Source organism: Pelophylax lessonae (assembly GCF_965119305.1).
Source record: "Pelophylax lessonae genome assembly, chromosome: 6".
In the NCBI taxonomy this organism is placed as follows: domain Eukaryota; kingdom Metazoa; phylum Chordata; class Amphibia; order Anura; family Ranidae; genus Pelophylax; species Pelophylax lessonae.
In genome coordinates this window covers 312624345-312644239 of record NC_138773.1, presented here as the reverse complement: position 1 = coordinate 312644239, position 19895 = coordinate 312624345, and the positions used below count along the sequence as shown (strand labels likewise).

At 47.6% G+C, this 19895-nt stretch overlaps 1 protein-coding gene across 2 annotated transcripts in view; it reads right to left on the bottom strand.

The window, feature by feature from the left end:
* Positions 1-19895, bottom strand: part of ERCC3 (ERCC excision repair 3, TFIIH core complex helicase subunit) — a gene marked incomplete at its 3' end in the record, with an annotated part of 309947 nt that overhangs the window by 116827 nt on the left and 173225 nt on the right. For both annotated transcript variants that reach the window (XM_082261051.1, XM_082261050.1), the window contains 5 exons: positions 19547-19749; positions 14261-14497; positions 10892-10941; positions 7674-7809; positions 7417-7581 (listed from right to left, as the gene is read on the bottom strand). In XM_082261051.1, the coding sequence (XP_082117177.1) occupies positions 7417-7581; positions 7674-7809; positions 10892-10941; positions 14261-14497; positions 19547-19749 (791 nt within the window). The remainder of the gene's footprint in view (positions 1-7416; positions 7582-7673; positions 7810-10891; positions 10942-14260; positions 14498-19546; positions 19750-19895) is intronic.

Sequence of the window (19895 nt, the reverse complement as noted above, 5' to 3'; positions counted from 1 at the left end):
CCGGAGACAGACAGATATTTGATTGAAAGAACCTGTCTGCTGGGTGAGACCGAAATGCGATCTTGTACCTTGAGAGAATTAGTTTGTGAAACCATTTGTCCTGAATCAGAGACGTCCAGGGTTCTTGAAAAAAAAAAACAGATGTCCCCCCCACCCCCGAATCGGGTGAGGGCATCCCTCATGAAGAGGAGGAATTGTCCACCAAACCGGACTGGCTAGTCTTGGGCTTACCCGACCAAGCCTTCTTGTGCCAGCCAGAGGCTCTGAACAGTTTACCTTTTTCTTGCGCCCCTGAGGCAAGAAAAAACCGTCTTTGCGACTGGTGAGCGTCCGTGCGACTGGTCAGCGTCCGTGCGACTGGTCAGCGTCCGTGCGACTGGTCAGCGTCCGTGCGACTGGTCAGCGTCCGTGCGACTGGTCAGCGTCCGTGCGACTGGTCAGCGTCCGTGCGACTGGTCAGCGTCCGTGCGACTGGTCAGTGTCCGTGCGACTGGTGAGTGTCCGTGCGACTGGTGAGTGTCCGTGCGACTGGTGAGTGTCCTTGCGACTGTGAGTGTGGTGCGACTGACTGAGCTGTGCAACTGAGTGTTGGGCAACTGAGAGTGATGTGCGACTGACCGGCTGTGCGATTGTGAGTGTGGTGCAACTAAATCGGGCTGTGAGACTGTGAGTGAGTGCGACAGGAGTGTTGTGCGACTGACCGGGTGGTGCGACTGGGAGTGTCGTGAGACTGACCGGGCTGTGAGATTGTGAGTGTTGTGCAACTGAGTGTCAAGTGAGTGTAGCGGAACACCAGAGGGTGAGAAGGTAGCGTTAGGAAGCCAGGAAATAGCCACATAGGATAGACTTAAATTACTGAATCCCCATTAGATTAGATAGTAGGTACAATGCCCGGCGGGTGTGGAGATGCGACTCGGTGTACATCTTGTAATATGTATGCGTTCCTCAGACATGTGATCGAGGGCGAATTAAAAATGCGCAAAATGTAAGCACGTTGTTTCCCTGGAAGCTCAGGTCCTGAATCTAGGGAAGCAGCTGGCAACACTGAGACGAATGTCCATACCGGATGAGAGCCAGGATCGTACCAGCCAGGTGCAGGCCGGGGTCTGCACAGAGGTGGGCGGAGTATCGGAGGTGCAGGCATCAGAGCAGTTTAGAGGGGTGACAGTTAGGAGGGGTAGAAGGGGACAAGGCAAGGAGGCTGATCCTGGGCTGGAGCACCCCAATAGATACGCCCCGTTGTGTGATGTTGGGGAAACCAGTCAGGGACCAGCATTGCTGGAGCAGAGTGACGCCCCTAGCTGCCAGGGGAAGAACTCCTCCAGTGAGGCTGGGAGAAAGGGAAAGGAAAGACAGGTGCTGGTGGTAGGGGACTCAATTATTAGAAGGACAGACAGTGTAATCTGTGACAAAGACCGTGTGTGCCGAACAGTCTGTTGTTTGCCGGGCGCTCGGGTTCGGCACATCGCGGATCGGGTGAACAGATTATTGGGTGGGGCTGGGGAAGACCCAGCTGTCATGGTACACGTGGGTACCAATGACATAGGCAGAGGAAGACGGAGAGTCCTTAACGATTTCAGGGACTTAGGCGCTAAGTTGAGGACTAGGACCTCCAAGGTAGTATTTTCCGAAATACTACCTGTACCTCGAGCCACACCAGAGAGGCAGCGGGAGATTAGGGAAGTTAACGAGTGGCTGAGGAGCTGGTGTAGTAAGGAGGGTTTCGGGTTCCTGGAGAACTGGGCTGACTTCTCAGTCGGTCACCGGCTCTTTGGTAGGGACGGATTGCACCTAAATGGGGTGGGTGCAGCCGTACTGGGTGCGAGGATGGCCAAAAAGTTAGAGGGGCTTTTAAACTAGGGAATGGGGGGGGAGGGTACAGATGTAGAATTAGCCAGTGGAAAGCAAGTTTCAGAGGGCAGAAATGGGGGCATTAGCGGTAGGGTGTTCGGAGCTCCTATACCCAGGGTGGGTACGGGGAAAAATCAAGAGAGCAGCCTAAAAACATCAAATGAGGATAAATGTAACCGATCAAAATTAAGAGGTTTGTATACCAATGCCAGAAGCCTGGCCAACAAGATGGGAGAACTGGAGCTGTTGATGTTTGAGGAGGACTTAGATTTTGTGGGGATAACTGAGACTTGGTTTGACAGCTCTCATGATTGGATGGCGACCATTCAGGGGTATTCCCTTTATCGCAGAGATAGAGAGGGTAAAAAAGGGGGAGGGGTATGTCTGTATATTAAGAACAGCATACAGGTAAATATGAGGGATGATATTAATAATGGAGCTATGGATGAGGCAGAATCCCTATGGGTAGAGCTTCAAAGGGATGGCACGGCGGGGAAGTTAATATTGGGCGTATGCTATAGGCCCCCCAACCAGAGGGAGGAGGGTGAGGCGGCCCTCCTTTTACAGATAGGATTGGCAGCAAGGAGGGGAAATGTCATTATAATGGGGGACTTTAATTATCCAGATATAGACTGGGCAGAAGGAACCGCACACTCAGCCAAGGCTAGGCAGTTCCTAAATGTTTTGCAGGACAATTTTATGGGTCAGATGGTGAATGCACCGACAAGAAACAATGCGGTACTTGACCTACTGATTACCAACGATACAGACCTGATCACGGATATAGAAATACGGGACAACTTAGGAAACAGTGACCATAGGTCAATAAGTTTCAGTATTAATTACAGTTATAGGAAGCAGAGGGGTAATCTAAGGACACTGAATTTCAAAAGAGCCAATTTCCCTAAACTGCGCTCGCTGCTAGAAAATATCAATTGGGATAGAACCCTGGAAACAAAGAACACGGAGGAAAAATGGGAGTGCTTCAAGAGCATACTTAACAAGGGGATTGGCCAGTGCATTCCAAAGGGAAATAAATTTAAAAGAGCAAAAATAAACCCTGGATGGCTAAACTCCAACATAAAAATGTATATTAGCGCTAAAGAAAAGGCCTTTAAAAAATACAAGACTGAGGGGTCATTGGCAGCATTTAGGCATTACAAAGAGTGTAATAAGAAATGTAAAGATGAAATCAGGGCGGCTAAAATAGAACACGAGAGACATACAGCGGAGGAGAGTAAAAAGAACCCCAAGACATTCTTTAAGTATATAAACAGTAAGAAAGCGAGGCCAGAACACATTGGCCCCATAAAAGATGATAAAGGAAATATGGCCACTGAGGACAGAGAAAAGGCGGAAGTGTTAAATAATTTCTTCTCTTCAGTCTTCACAAAAGAATCGGGGGGCTACACGAACCCAGCTTGTAAGGCCGAAAATACACCTCAGGAAGTGCCGCCATGGTTAACAGAAGATAGACTTAGAGCTAAACTAGAGAAACTTAACATAAATAAATCCCCGGGACCGGATGGCTTGCACCCGAGGGTTCTTAATGAGCTCAGCCAGGTGATTGCCAGACCATTATTCTTGATCTTTAAGGATAGTTTACGGACGGGTATGGTGCCAGCTGATACCAATATTTAAGAAGGGGCCGAGATATATCCCGGGTAACTATAGGCCGGTCAGCCTAACATCTGTAGTCTGCAAAATTTTGGAGGGGATGTTAAGGGACCACATACAAGACTTTAGTAATAAAAACGGTATTATAAGTAGTAATCAGCATGGATTCATGAAAAATCGTTCTTGCCAAACCAATCTATTAACCTTCTACGATGAAGTGAGCAGCCACCTAGATAAAGGTAAGCCTGTGGATGTGGTGTATCTGGACTTTGCAAAGGCCTTTGACACCGTTCCCCACAAACGATTACTGTACAAACTAAGGAAGGTAGGTATGGACCATAAGGTGAGTACCTGGATAGAGAACTGGCTCCAGGGTAGAGTCCAGAGGGTGGTGATTAATGGGGAGTACTCGGATTGGGCGGGTGTGGAAAGTGGGGTCCCCCAGGGTTCTGTCCTGGGACCAATCCTGTTTAATTTGTTCATAAATGATCTAGAGGAGGGGATATCGAGTACAATCTCAGTATTTGCAGATGATACTAAACTAGGCATGCCAATATCTTCTATGCAGGATGTGGAAACCTTGCAAGCAGACCTGAACAAAATAACGGGGTGGGCAACTACATGGCAGATGAGATTTAATGTAGAAAAATGTAAAGTAATGCACTTGGGGGCCAGAAACCAGAAAGCAAGCTACTCACTAGGGGGGGAACCTCTGGGTGAGTCTAGGATGGAAAAGGACTTGGGGGTACTGGTAGACAACAAGCTTGGCAGTGGCATGCAATGCCAAGCCGCCGCAAGCAAAGCCAACAGATTACTGGGATGTATAAAAAAGGGGATTCACTCCAGAAATAAAGAGATTATTCTCCCACTCTACAAGACTCTGGTCCGACCACATCTGGAGTATGCTGTCCAGTTCTGGGCACCGGTCCTCAGGAAGGATGTGCTGGAATTGGAGAAAGTCCAGAGAAGGGCAACAAAAATAATTAGGGGAATGGAGGACATCAGCTATGAGGAAAGACTACAAGCACTGAACCTGTTCTCTCTGGAGAAGAGACAATTGAGGGGGGATATGATATCAATGTACAAATACTGTACTGGTGACCCGAGCATAAGGAACAAACTATTCAGAGAAAGGAGATAAAATAAGACACGTGGCCACTCACTAAAACTAGAGGAAAGGCGGTTTAACCTTAAAGTGCGTAAGGGGTTCTTCACTGTAAGAGCAGTAAGGATGTGGAATTCTCTTCCACAAGCAGTCGTAACAGCAGGGAGCATCGATAATTTCAAAAAACTATTAGATGGACACCTTAAAGACCACAACATACAGGGGTATACAATGTACGGTTAAAAGCAAACACACACACGCATCATAGGTTGAACTGGATGGACTGTCTTTTTTTCAACTTTACTAACTATGTAACTATGTAACTATGTCTGTGAGCCGTGAAAGAGGGCCCCCGCTTACTGCGAGGTGCCGTGCTTGTTGATGATTGGGGTAGTAGAGTACTCTTAGCCCCCATCAGGCCCTTGATTAACTCATCCAAGGAGTCACCAAACAGGCGTTCACCCAAAAATGGGAGATCAGTTAAGATCTGCGTAGAAGCCTGGTCCGCATACCAGCTCTTCAGCCACACCATGCAGCGTATGACAATCTGGCAACCAGAGGAGCCGCGTCCAGGGCCACATCACACAGGTACACTGGGGCCTGGGCCATCTGGTCTGTGAGCTCAATCAGAGTCGGGGGAAATATCTCAGCATTTAAGTTACCCCTAAGTACCTTAACCCACTCAATCGTCTGAGCAACCAGGGCGGACGCAAATACAGGTTTAAGTATTGAGCTTGCCAACAAATGTAGGTGGCGGGAAATGGATTCCGCCCATCTGTCCACCAGGTCCGTAAACGACGGGGAGCCTTCCACAGGTACCACAGTAGATTTGTGCAACCTGGAAACAGGGTGATCCACCTTAGGCGACACTGTCCAGCAATTTGAGACTGAGTCAGCAAAGGGGTAACAGCGTTTAAAGCGCTTTGGCACCACCAGCATGTGCTTAATGCGCCGCCATTGCACATTCACAATATCGTGAAAGTCTTCGGGACAAGGAAACACCTGACCTGACTTCTGGGCTTTGTGGGAGCCAAAAACTACAAGCTTTCCTGACTGTGTGGTCTCATCATCCATTTGCAATGTTTCCCTTACTAAACGAATCAGTGCTTCCACCATAGCACGTTCCCGCGCTGCAGCCGAGGACGACACATCCTCCTCACCATCTGACTGCAAGGACAGTGATCCCTCAGGGATGGGGTTGTCCATGGCAACCATATCAGGCTCTGAATCAGAGGACTGAGAAAGCATTGGCTGTTTTTGGGTAGCAACACAAGGTCCACCTTTGACGCCAGCGTTTTCAAAGCTGCAGACAGAGACATGAGAGACTGCGATCCGGATAGTCCGGCATGCGCAAATATAAAGTCTGAGGGGAAATTTTCACCTTAGGACTCCATTCTGCAATTGTAGAAAAAAAAAAAAAAAAAAAAGGAGTGCACTGCCCCTTTAAAACTCTGTTGGAGTCCCCCTTTAAGGTTGGCAGGAGTAGAGTGTGCCCGAGGAATGCCCAAAGGAACAAAAAAAACCCTTACTCTACCACTGCTAAGAAGCAGCTGCTCTATAGTCAATCTCCAGCATGAAAAACGTCTGACAGGAAGGGACATATCATCACTAGAGGCCGTACACTGCCTGTGTAGCCCCAGGCTACAATAAAATGGTGCCAATAGTAAAGTATATAGAAAGAAAATGGCCGCTGCCCTTACACAGAGAGAGCCTATGCCCACATTTAAAATGGCGGCCGAAAGCGCTGCCATGCGCTCAGGACCCAGGCATGAGGTCACCGCAGGGATCCACCTAAAGGAACCCCCAGAGACAAGGTAACATGTTTTAACCCCCCCCCCAGGCGTCAGACACAGACTATAGCGCCCCCAGCGGGAGCAGGGAGGGCAGGACCTGTCCTGATAGGCCTGGGGGATCTTTCAGAGAAACACAGTCCTGTTATCCCCAGGAGTGGGCCCACATCTCCCCCTCAGAGGTCTGCTTCAGGGACACGGGGGGCGTTGCATCACTCACCTGAGTGGGGGTGCTGCCAACCAAAAAGGTACACCGCGACTCAGGGCGTTCCAGGTTGATGTGTACCGGCGAGGCATCCGCTTGCTGGCTCGTCACCATCCACCGGGGCTCAGTCGTGGCGAGGCCTGGGCGGCCACAACCTGCTCACGCTCGTTAGCCAGGCTGGGAGACTGTAAGGATCTAGATTATCCTGTGCAAAACCTCAGCCGGCGGTCGCTTGTAGTTCACCAGGAGGATCCCGTTGACACTAGCTAGCGATAGTGAGTAAAGAGAAATAAAAATAAACATTCTGAAAAGAACATAAAAACCGAGACTGAAGTCCCAGCAGGAAGCTGGTACTCCTTCACTAGGCAGCAAGAAACAGATATGGAAGCACAGTGTGTGGGGGGTTATGTTGTGAGGGACAGCCCCTATAGGCGTGTCGAGTGAAAACTTTTCACTGCCTAGTCTACTCCTGTAGATGGCGCATAACCCAATAGTGAAGAAGCATAGGATCTGCGTCTGTCAGAGGACGTAAGAGAAATAGTGTTTTTGGTTTGTGGTGCTTAGATGCAGTGCAGTTCCACTTTAAAGAACATGTAAACCCAACATTTCCTATTTCTGATCTGCTGTACCATGTACTTGTATGAGAGTCTCCTGTTCTTTTTGTATTGCTTCATTGTGTGAAATCCCTGGTGCTCCTGCCAGTCCCTCTGCTTTACGAATGAATAATTCTGGAATAATTCTCTTTTAAAAAAAAAAAAGGTTTTTAACTTTGGTTTTTTTTTAAACTTGTAGCCAATCAGAACCAACTCCTGCCATAAAAAGCTCTGCCATTCACCACGTAAGTTTACCTGTTTGACCTCAAAGGACACCGTCTGGGTTTCCTCCTCCTCCTCTTCCTCCTTGTCCATTTGCTCATAAAATTCAAATAAGTCGGCAGGGACGTCAGCTTTATTCTGTGTCTCGGGAACCTGGGAGGTGGAGGGTCCGCTGGTGGGGTCACTGGCCTTCGAGATCTGTAACACCAATGGCACAGGCAGATTTAGAAGTAAAGAGATGAAGCTGTTTGGACCAGGATAAAGAGAACCAGTTAATGGACATCACTTACAAGTGACTTGCTGGTAAAGGTTTCGGTGATTAGCTCGGTGTCTTCACCCTCCACATTGCGCAGTCGGCAGCTTCGTATGATGGAATCTTGTAGGAGGTCCTGGATGACTTCCGGATGGGCGCTCTCTACAAAGTACCTGAGAAGAGAAGGTGTGAGCATTTTAGGAAACCCTTAAATGTGAAAAACAAGGCCTGCGGGCCGAATCCAGCCTGTCAGGACATTTCGTGTGGCCCTCTCACCTCTCCTTGAGCACCTCCCTCATCTCCACCCCCACCTCAGCAGTCAGCAGCAGAGAGGACGACAGAACTCCACCTACAGATACTGCACCTCTCTGGAGCCGCAGGAGGGGGAAGGGATCCCAGTGATCAATCATTGGCTGGGATCCACTGATTGGCTTGTGCTGGAACAAATCACAGCACAACGGGGGCAGTGGGCACACAAGCTCGCCCCATATCCCATAAATACTGATCACATATCAGATACATGATCCAGTGCAGAGCAACCGTCCTACCTTTTTCTTTTTTTTTTTCTTTTTTTAAAGCCCATAGCGTGTGAAACACACTCAAAAGACTCCACCCGGTGCATAAAAAATTGCACACACACAAAGTGAGAACACAAAGCACAGGGTGTGCGAAAACATATGGTCTTCCCTCCGAAGAGGTAGGACCCGAAACCTCGATCCCCCGGGGCGCAAGACTCCTGACAGGGATTTAAGGTACTTGTGGTCGGTCGGCCGAAACCAATCTGACCCCGTTCTTCAGGGGGACTGCCGAAACAGCCCACCCCAAGTACTAAGTGGAGCTCCCCCGAAGGGAGACCCCATGAGAGAAGGCGAACTAAGCCAGAAGGCCATATCCACCCCCTCCCAAGACTCAAGGCTGGGCCCGAGGACCCACACCCTCCAGTGGTGCAAATAAAGAAAACAAAGGTGACAGTGCAGGTGACGGACTCCAAAGAAAAGGACAAACAAACAAAGAAGTGGGGAAGGGGAAGTGGGGAAAGTGCAATGGTGCCATGTGAGGAACCAAGGCAGGCCTTCCAGCCGGAATAAAAAATTCCTCTGGTGCAAGCCAAAAGGCCTGTCCCAAGAGGCAGGTGTGAATAAGGTGTGCAGTGTGCAGTGCAGTGACCAAGGTGCCGAAAAAACTCACAGCGAGCTGCCCCTCACCAGTGAGAAATTAAGGCACCCCTGGGCTGCCACCCCAGGGGCACATACACTACGGCGGGCTTTTTCTATCTCGGCCCCCGGCCAGACCGAGTGTAGCCTATCCCCACCAGCAGACCTCAGAACCTGGTCAGCTTAGAGAGAGCTTGCCTACCACTGGGGACAGGCCTTTTGCAAGGCCAGATCAAAACCCAGGAGAGAAAGCCCTCCCCTCGCCATCCTGTTCCTCAGCCCGTTACATCCAGGAACAGTTCCACCGGCCCCCAGAACCGGCTTTCCTGCCCCCTTCAAACTGGTTAGGACAGTTCAACCCATTCAAATCAGAAGGCGACAGGCCCCACATGCTTTCCCAGATGACCTACTCCCCATACCTCAATACTTACAGCGCTCCGGGTTTCGGTCATACTGGTACTAGCTAAGGCCCATACCAACTGATAAGAACAGATACTACACTTGATCTTAGCCAAAAGGCCGAGAAGCGTCCGTCCTACCGCAGTACATCTGCATGGGGTGGTCGGCAGGCTGATATCTGCAGTGAGATCTCCTAAGGCACTGCTGCCCCTAACTGCTAGTCTCACCAGATTGGAGTGAGATTTGGTGAGGCCACTACCGTGCTGTTCACTGCAAAGCAAGATCCTACAATGCAATGATTTCCATGCCTCATCTGTTCTTTCTTCCACCTCTCCAGTCATTCCTACAATACTTTACCAATCACCAAAACTTGCTTGCCCCAAACACCACCGCAGCTCAAAGTCGGAGGGTATAAGAAGAAACAGCACTATCGATCCAAAAAGTGGGTGGGACTGGGTGTGGCCAGCAGCTGACTGACAACCTACACGTTTGTCAATCAACAGTGATAACCACGCCCCCTGTGGCATCTTCTCCTCTGACTGTAGTGCAACCAGGCAAAGTCAACATTGGGGGGGGGACACTAAAACACTGCTCTAAATTTAGAAGCAGTGCAGCAGTGTCGTCACTCCATTACAGCAAGCTGCACGGGGTGGACTTCACTGGTTGGACCATTAGGAATTTGTGTGACCTTAGAGGGGGTATGAGGCAAAACTTATGCCTCGTACACACGCAACGATTATCGGCCGACCGATCGTCCGACTTTTGTCCAGAGTGGTGTTTTGTTGGTTGGAATGTGCCTAGACTGCACACGAATTTTCTCGGCCAACAAAAATCTACTTCTGAAGTGATGTCATGTGATGGTTTACTTTCCGTGTGTTTTTTCTTCTCTGAGCATGCCCAGTCTTGCTCATCAGATTTTTGTCTGCCGAAATCTGTACTGACTGACGGAAAATCGGCCGTTGTGTTGACAGCCAACAAAAATTTTATAGCCTGCACACCAGATTTTTTTCGGCTGAAAAGTCGGAGTCGGTTGTCGGAAGCATCATACTAACAAGAAGAAAATCGGCCGATCGGACGTTGGCCGAAAATTCCCGGCCAATAATCGATGCGTGTGTACGGGGCTTTAGCACAAGCTAATAGGTTGTCAGTTGGCCACACCTAGCCCCACCCATTGGTTTTTGAATTGACAGCACTGATTCTGCTGACAAAACCCTCCCACCCTGAGCTACATTGGAGGCAAAGGTTCCGCTTTAATTGGGATTTGGTTTCATTGATCGAATGTATGTGTATTTTAGATTTCAGAACACTTCATATGCGCATGCTTGATCCAGGTCCATGCATCATGGAGAGAATCAGTATGAGCAGAATTTGCCTCTTCCAATACTAATGGATCTGCCTTAACCCTGTCCCGACCAGCTTCCTTACCTAGAACCTTGGGAACATGCCATTTGAATCTAGTACAGTGTTTCTCAACTCGGTCCTCAGGGTCCACTAACAGGCCAGGTTTGCAAGAAAACTGAAATACATCACAGGTGATATAATTTGCTGCTCAGTGATTGCAGTATTCTGGTCTGCATCTCCCCAAGGTAATACTTAAAATCTGGCCTGTTAGTGGGCCCTGAGGACCGGAGTTAAGAAACACTGATCGAGCATTCTGTAGAATCAAATCTATAACAACAACATCAGAAAAGGGGATTTTTACCTGTTGTGTTTCAGAACCAGCTTCACCTTCCCATAGCTGACAGTACAGAGCTGCAAAGGGAAGAAGGAAACAAATGATGAAAACCATGTCAAGTTGGGAGTCTTTACCAATTAACTCATCCTCAATTAGTGCTCCTTTACACTGGCAGTAAGGATTACCGCCCTCTGAAAAGCAATCCACAGTGGATTTTTAAGCAGGCATTCAGGAGGTGCTTCTGCACTTCAAATTCATCTGGATTGTTTCTTTTTAATTTTATTCTGGAGGCATACAGAGCCAAAAAGTATGAAAATGATGACAAACATTTATATCTACATGTGTCCCAACTGTAATTATATATACAGTATCTCAGGAAAGTGAGAACACCCCTTACATTTTTGTAAATATTTTATTCTATCTTTTCATGTGACAACACTGAAGAAATGACACTTTGCTACAATGTAAAGTAGTGAGTGTACAGCTTGTATAACAGTGTAAATTTGCTGTCCCCTCAAAATAACTCAACACACAGCCATTAATGTCTAAACCACTGGCAACAGTAGTGAGTACACCCCTAAGTGAAAATGTCCAAATTGGGCCCAATTAGCTATTTTCCCTCCCCAATGTCATGTGACTCGTTAGTGTTACAAGGTCTCAGGTGTGAATGGGGAGCAGGTGTGTTAAATTTGGTGTTATCGCTCTCACTCTCTCATACTGGTCACTGGAAGTTCAACATGGCACCTCATGACAAAGAACTCTCTGAGAATCTGAAAAAAAGAATTGTTGCTCTACATAAAGATGACCTAGGCTATAAGAAGATTGCCAAGACCCTGAAACTGAGCTGCAGCACAGGGGCCAAGACCATACAGCGGTTTAACAGGACAGGTTCCACTCAGAACAGGCCACGCCATGGTCGACCAAAGAAGTTGAGTGCACATGCTCAGCGTCATATGGGAAATAGACGTATGAGTGCTGCCAGCATTGCTGCAGAGGTTGAAGGGGTGGGGGGGGGTCAGCCTGTCAGTGCTCAGACCATACACCGCACACTGCATCAAATTGTTCTGCACGTCCCAGAAGGAAGCCTCTTCTGAAGATGATGCACAAGAAAGCCTGCAAACAGTTTGCTGAACACAAGCAGACTAAGGACATGGATTACTGGAACCATCTCCTGTGGTCTGATGAGACCAAGATAAACTTATTTGGTTCAGATGGTGTCAAGCGTGTGTGGTGGCAACCAGGTGAGGAGTACAAAGACAAGTGTGTCTTAGCTACACTCAAGCATGGTGGTGGGAGTGTCATGGTCTGGGGCTGCATGAGTGCTGCCGGCACTGGGGAGGTACAGTTCACTGAGGGAACCATGAATGCCAGCATGTACTGTGACATACCAAAGCAGAGCATGATCCCCTCCCTTCAGAGACTGGGCCGCAGGGCAGTATTCCAACATAACGACCCCAAACACATCTCCAAGACGACCACTGCCTTTCTAAAGAAGCTGAGGGTAAAGGTGATGGACGGCCAAGCATGTCTACAGACCTAAACCCTATTGAGCATCTGTGGGGCATCCTCAAACGGAAGGTGGGGGGAGCGCAAGGTCTCTAACATCCACCATCTCCGTGATGTCATCATGGAGGAGTGGAAGAGGACTTCAATGGCAACCTGTGAAGCTCTGATGAACTCCATGCCCAAGAGGGTTAAGGTAGTGCTGGAAAATAATGGTGGCCACACAAAATATTGATACTTTGGACCTAATTTGGACATTTCCACTTAGGGGTGTACTCACTTTTGTTGCCAGCGGTTTAGACATTAATGGCTGTGTTGAGTTATTTTGAGGGGCAGCAAATTTACACTGTTATACAAGCTGTACACTCACTACTTTACATTGTAGCAATGTGTAATTCCTTCAGTGTTGTCACATGAAAAATTATATTTATTACAAAATATGTGAGGGGTGTACTCACACATTTGTGAGATACTGTGTGTGTGTATATATACACACACACACACATATATATATATATATACACACACACACACACTATATATATATATATATATATATATATATAAAACACACACATACGTCAAGTGGTTAATAAAAACAGAAAAGGTTTTATCCGCTTGCCGACCGCTCTATATTAGATATATATGTGATCCTGCACTAAACGCCCACCATGTAGCAGCATATCTAATATAGAGCAGTCAGCAAGCGGATAAAACCTTTTCTGTTTTTATTAACCACTTGACGACTAGGCATTTTCTGTCATTTTTTGTTTACAAGTAAAAAAAACAGTAAAACCGCTATAGGGCGGTCAGCAAGTGGTTAAAGCAGAGTTCCGCCTCGGGGGTGAAATTTAGATAAAAATACCCCCGGGACAGTCAGGGCTAGTACATTCCACAATGAATAGCCTCTGAACTGTCCCAGATTGCACTTACCTTTTAGAAGAAATACTTACCTCTTCTCCAGCTCTGCTATCTCAGGTGTGGGCAGCTGAAGCCAGCGCGTCCTCTTCTGCATCCTCTTCGGTGACGTTGGGAGTCCCAGAATGCCCTGCACCGGCCCCGCTCATCACTTCCAGTGCAGGCACAGCATCACTGCACAGCTTCTGGGAATGCCCAGAAGCTGTTTAGCAGGGAATGCCGCGCCTGCAACGGAAGTGACGAGCGGGGCCGGTGCAGTGCATTGACTCCTGGGAGCGATGACGTTCAGCTCCCAGGAGTCATCGCAAGTCGGAAGTGACGGCGCGGGCCGCAGTCACAGAGGGAGGAAGTGGAAGGAAGGGGAGTATATTTTCTTCAATTACAAGGTAAGTGACCAAAAAAAAAAAAAACATCAGGAGCATCCATTTATTTTTCAGGTGGCACTCAGCAAGCGGATGGCCCGAAATTGATTTTTTCGATTTTGAGGCCGGAACTCCGCTTTAAATGCCAAATGGTATTCTTACATTGCGGCATTGCACTGCAACTGTGAGCCAAGGGTTTGTTTGGTGGTTGTGGTGCAGTCCTATTTAGCTCAAAGAGTTAAAATGCTGTGTCTGGGAAGCAAAGGATCACGGCTGTAGCATGTTTATAGTCCCATCATGCAATGCATGGAATGTTAGAATTCAGGTGGGGTGTCAGCAACAACGCGGTTAAGCTGCCTGTTTTTACTGCCCCCCCAATGTCTCCTCTGTGAATGAGCCCTTAACACTGCTAGCTGAAGCTTTAGTAAAATGTATTTATACCCAGGAAAATTAATCCACCTAACATGCAATGTTGAGGGGGAAAAAAAAACCCAGAATCCTTCACTTCATAATTGAATGCTCTCTAGCAGAAACCCTCCCCAGTTTACAAGATGAAAACTCAATGCAGGGGTGTCAGACACAACAAGCAGGGGGCCCCCCAGGGGGCGCTCACCTTGATGAACTGCACGATGCCCTCCGGGACTCCGGTTTTGCTGAGCTTCTGTAAATACTCTATGATGTCGCTGGTCTGAAGGCCAACACTGACCGCAGCGTACAGCGAATACGCCGTAAGTTTATACTCGTGAACATGCTGAGGTCTGCAGACCGGCTCAGAGATGGCCACCAGGAAGTCCTGGGCGTATTTATAGACCGGGGAGAAGGCTTCCAGGAAGATGTGCCCGTCTGGTGCCTGCGAAGAGAAAGAAAATTAAACATGAATGCCGACGCTGAATGAGAGATCAGAATATGGTGTATTGTGTGGAGTAGAGGGGGGAGGGGCAAGCCAGGAGATGGTTTCTACTGCCAATCACAGAGGAAGTCAGGAGAACTGTCAGACATGTTTTATTTAACCACTTCTATACCGGGCCAATTCTGGAACTCCGCTCCTACATGTAAAAAAAAAAAAATCGAATTTTTTTTGATATATATATATTACATACACACACACACACACACACACACACACACACACACACACAGTCAGGTCCATAAATATTGGGACATCGACAATTCTTATCTTTTTGGCTCTATACACCACCATAATGGATTTGAAATGAAACAAACAAGATGTGCTTTAACAGCAGACTTTCAGCTTTAATTTGAGGGTATTTACAGCAGTTTGTATTTGTGCCTCACACTTTTTAAGGGACCAAAAGTAATGAGACAATTGACTGCTCAGCTGTTCCATGGCCAGGTGTGTGTTATTCCCTCATTATCCCATTTACAAGGAGCAGATAAAAGATCCAGAGTTAATTTCAAGTGTGCTATTTGCATTTGGAATCTTTTACTGTCAACTCTCAATATGAGATCCAAAGAGCTGTCACTATCAGTGAAGCAAGCCATCATTAGGCTGAAAAAACAAAACAAACCCATCAGAGAGATAGCAAAAACATTAGGTGTGGCCAAATCAACTGTTTGGAACATCCTTAAAAATAAAGAACGCACCGGTGAGCTCAGCAACACCAAAAGACCCAGAAGACCACGGAAAACAACTGTGGTGGATGACCGAAGAATTCTTTCCCTGGTGAAGAAAACACCCTTCACAACAGTTGGCCAGATCAAGATCACTCTCCAGGAGGTAGGTGTATGTGTGTCAAAGTCAACAATCAAGAGAAGACTTCACCAGAGTGAATACAGAGGGTTCACCACAAGATGTAAACCATTGGTGAGTCTCAAAAACAGGAAGGCCAGATTAGAGTTTGCCAAACAACATCTAAAAAAGCCTTCACAGTTCTGGAACAACGTCCTATGGACAGATGAGACCAAGATCAACTTGTAAATACAAAGCAAAAGAAGGGCGCACCAGCCTAGCGCATTATCCTCAGCAAGTTTATTTAGATAAATTTGTTTAAAATCAAATACTCACAAACAAACATGAAGTTCAGGCACATCAATTCCATACACCTGCCTCCTACCAGAGGATCAACGTCTTTGCAACGTCTTTGCTGAGGAAGAGGCACAGCCTCGAAACGCGTCAGCCCCCTGCTTCCAGCAAAGACGTTGATCCTCTGGTAGGAGGCAGGTGTATGGAATTGATGTGCCTGAACTTCATGTTTGTTTGTGAGTATTTGATTTTAAACAAATTTATCCAAATAAACTTGCTGAGGATAATGCGCTAGGCTGGTGCGCCCTTCTTTTGCTTTGTATTTTCAGTGTCTGGTCGACCACCCTGGTCGTAAGGGGCAGCAAAGCCTAGCCATCATGGATGCCTAATACCAGTACGAGTTCCAGGATTGAGACAGCCTGAGGACCAGGTTCCGAGCGCAGGAAAGGGGTTGCTGTCCAGCACTTATCTTTTTTGCAAGATCAACTTGTACCAGAGTGATGGGAAGAGAAGAGTATGGAGAAGGAAAGGAACTGCTCATAATCCAAAGCATACCACCTCATCAGTGAAGCATGGTGGTGGTAGTGTCATGGCGGGGGCATGTATGGCTGCCAATGGAACTGGTTCTCTTGTATTTATTGATGATGTGACTGCTGACAAAAGCAGCAGGATGAATTCTGAAGTGTTTCGGGCAATATTATCTGCTCATATTCAGCCAAATGCTTCAGAACTCATTGGACTGCGCTTCACAGTGCAGATGGACAATGACCCGAAGCATACTGCGAAAGCAACCAAAGAGTTTTTTAAGGAGAAGAAGTGGAATGTTATGCAATGGCCAAGTCAATCACCTGTCCTGAATCCGATTGAGCATGCATTTCACTTGCTGAAGACAGAACTGAAGGGAAAATGCCCCAAGAACAAGCAGGAACTGAAGACAGTTGCAGTAAAGGCCTGGCAGAGCATCACCAGGGATGAAACCCAGCGTTTGGTGATATCTATGCGTTCCAGACTTCAGGCTGTAATTGACTGCAAAGGATTTTCAACCAAGTATTAAAAAGTGAAAGCTTAATTTATGATTGTTAATCTCTCCCATTACTTTTGGTCCCTTAAAAAGTGGGAGGCACATATACAAACTGTTGTAATTCCTACACCTTTCACCTGATTTGGATGTAAATACCCTCAAATTAAAGCTGAAAGTCTGCAGGTTTGTTTTATTTTAAATCCATTGTGGTAGTGTATAGAGCCAAAAAGATTAGACAGGAGGACAGCCGGGGGAATCGCAGGAAAAGGTGAGTTTTAAAATATAAAACCGATTTCCATGCAAAACAATGTACCGCTTTTAGCCCAGAAAACTTGACATTAAGCGACAGCGCAAAAAAACCAAAAATAGAATCTCATCATCAATTTAGGCCAATATGTGTTTTTCTAGTTTTTGGTAAAAAAAAAAACCTCCCAATAAGAGTATTTTGTTTGGTTTGGGCAAAAAGTTATAGCCTCTACAAACTATTGGATAGATTTGTAGAATTTTTTATTTTACTAGTAATGGCGGCGATCAGCGATTTTTAATGGGACTGCCACATTGCGGCAGACAAATGTGGCACCAAGTGATTTCTTGGGGACAAGTGACACCAAGACAGTGATTCATGCTAAAAATATGCAATGACACTGGCTGGGAAGGGGTTAACATCAGGGGGTGATCCATGGGTAAAATGTGTTCCCTTGGAGTGCTTACTAACTGTGTGGGGGATGCTTTGACTGGGGGAAGACTGAGAAACACAAGATCTCCATCTCCCCCTCTGACAGGAGATAAAGAAATGGGGGGGGGGGGGGGTACCCATGCGCTATCACACTCCACAATAATGGCTTGAAAGAATAGCGGCCAACACCAAAATTGACAAAGATTCAGCACTTGGTCACTTTACAGTATATATATTTTTATCTATAGAATAGCTCAGCACCGCCTTCCCTCTTTTTTTCCCCCCTCTGACAGAACATCGATCTGGCTTGTTTACATAGGTAGACTGCCGTCCTGCCTCTCTCAGGAACGATCGCCAGCTGCCGGCGAACATCCGGTCTACCAGATCTGCTGATTGGCTCCCTCTATGTCCAATCACAGCAGGAGCGGGGGTCGCCGGCGGCGTGCATGGGCGCCTCAGACCCAGAAGAAAAAAATGACACACAGGTATGTGATTTTGTGCTGAAGGACCGCCCTGCTGCTGTAGAGCGCTGACCGGAGTGTTTTGGTGGGGGACCCCCCCCCATCAGAACATAATAGCTCAGCAGGGGAGATGGCTGCACTAATCATGTTGCTAGTACAGCGGCTCCCACCTGAGCTGTCAGTTTTTTTCGTACAAACCAATTTGCGGTGCATAGCACCTTGCTCCTGTGCTCAGAAACAGGGTTCCCAGACCACTCCTATCACAGAACTCTTACTTGGCATCCCCAATGGCTAAGGCCATGCTGCCCTCAAGGACCGGGGTGGTCAACAAAGTACTGCAAAAAAAAAAAAAAAAAAAAAAAAGAAAGGGCGCACCGGCCTAGCGCATTATCCTCAGTAAGGCTTTATTAATACAAAATAAAAATGGCTACTCACAAACAGAAGTAGTAAACCAGCATATCAAATTCAAACGTTGGAGTCCATTGTTGCAATGTCCACTGTCTTTGATAGAATGACAGCTGATGCGTTTTGAGGCTTCGCCTCTTCCTCAGAGCCAAGGGGCCATGTCTAGACCACCAGTTTATATAGCAGAAGTGATTTGTACCTCGCCCATGGAGCCTTGAAACGGCTCCTCCCTCCTGGGTGTGGTTGCAACACGTCAGCCGTCATTCTATCAAAGACAGTGGACATTGCAACAATGGACTCCGATGTTTGAATTTGATATGCTGGTTTACTACTTCTGTTTGCGAGTAGCCATTTTTGTTTTGTACTAAAAAAGCCTTACACGACCGCTCAATATTTTAGGTGGATCTGATCGGATGCTCCATGCATCCCTATGGGGCAGCGAATGTCAGTGGAGACATGTCCGCTGACACCCGCTGCCACCCGCATCCGATCCTGTCTGTGAAATCCAGACGGATGGAAACCCTATTTTCCATCCGTCCTGGGGATCAGATCGGATGGGATCTGATGAGAACGGACAGGCGGTCCGCTCTCTCTTCTGATTCCCCCATAGAGATGCATGGGGCTCTGACACCTCCCCCTCCGCACACAGAGCGGAGAGGGAGCGGTCACCTTCCTGCTCAGCAGAGATCTGTGTTTACGATCCTCTGCTGAGCAGCAAAGATCCGGCAGACCGTGTAAAAGGACCTGAGGATAATGCGCTAGGCCGGTGCGCCCTTTCTTTGTTTGCAGTTTTCCGTACAAACAGCTGGGCTGAACGAAAAAAAGAACTGGGAGTGTACCAGGCTTTACATGCATATGGCGGCCAGGTGGCGGACAGGCTGCGATGCTGCCTTTCTGCCTTGGGCATGTGTCCTACTGGGGATATTCCACATGCCTTCCTCTGCATTGCATAAAGTGCTCCCCCAGCTCCTCTACAGGCCCAGGACCGGCATAGCGGGTGCCCAGAAGCGAGGTTTATGACGTCACCTTCTGGATCCCTGTTGAGTTTCCCCGGCCAGCATGACCAGGAAACAACGTAATGCAGTGTGATCACAGGGGAGACATGCACATATACACACGTACACACGTAAATGCACGCGTTGGGGCACCTATGCAATAAAAACATTGATTGTCATACAGGTTACATATCGCCGCGCACAAACAGGCCTCTAACTTTTTTAGCTGGCTCCTAGATTCAAAACCCTGGAGTAAGCGATGTGTCAGGGACTCAGAAAATTGAGCCAAGGTCAGCATGAGAGCCGAGCGTAGGAAGGGCCAGCCGCAGCAGTCCCTAAGTTTCCTCTGACACCTACCACCCACAGCGGACGGGAGGAGTGATCAGCCTTCAGGGACATCTGAGATCGGTAATCTTTAGCTCCGTACTCGTCCAGTTTTTGGGAGGCTTCATCCACCTGCTTCCCAGCTGCAGACGGCACCGCCTCCTGGTCATTGACTGGTAGCTCATCGTCATCATCGTCGTCCTCATCATAGTGACGCTTCTTGGATTTTTTCTTGTCTGGAACAAAAGAAAAAAAAAAAGATGACAGCAAAGTTGTGTGAACAGCCAAAGCTTTCATTGGATTTGGATAGAGTGGGGAACAGTAATAACCTCTTCCAGTTGATTTTTTATTCCCATTAGGGAAGAGTTCCTTTCCCTACACT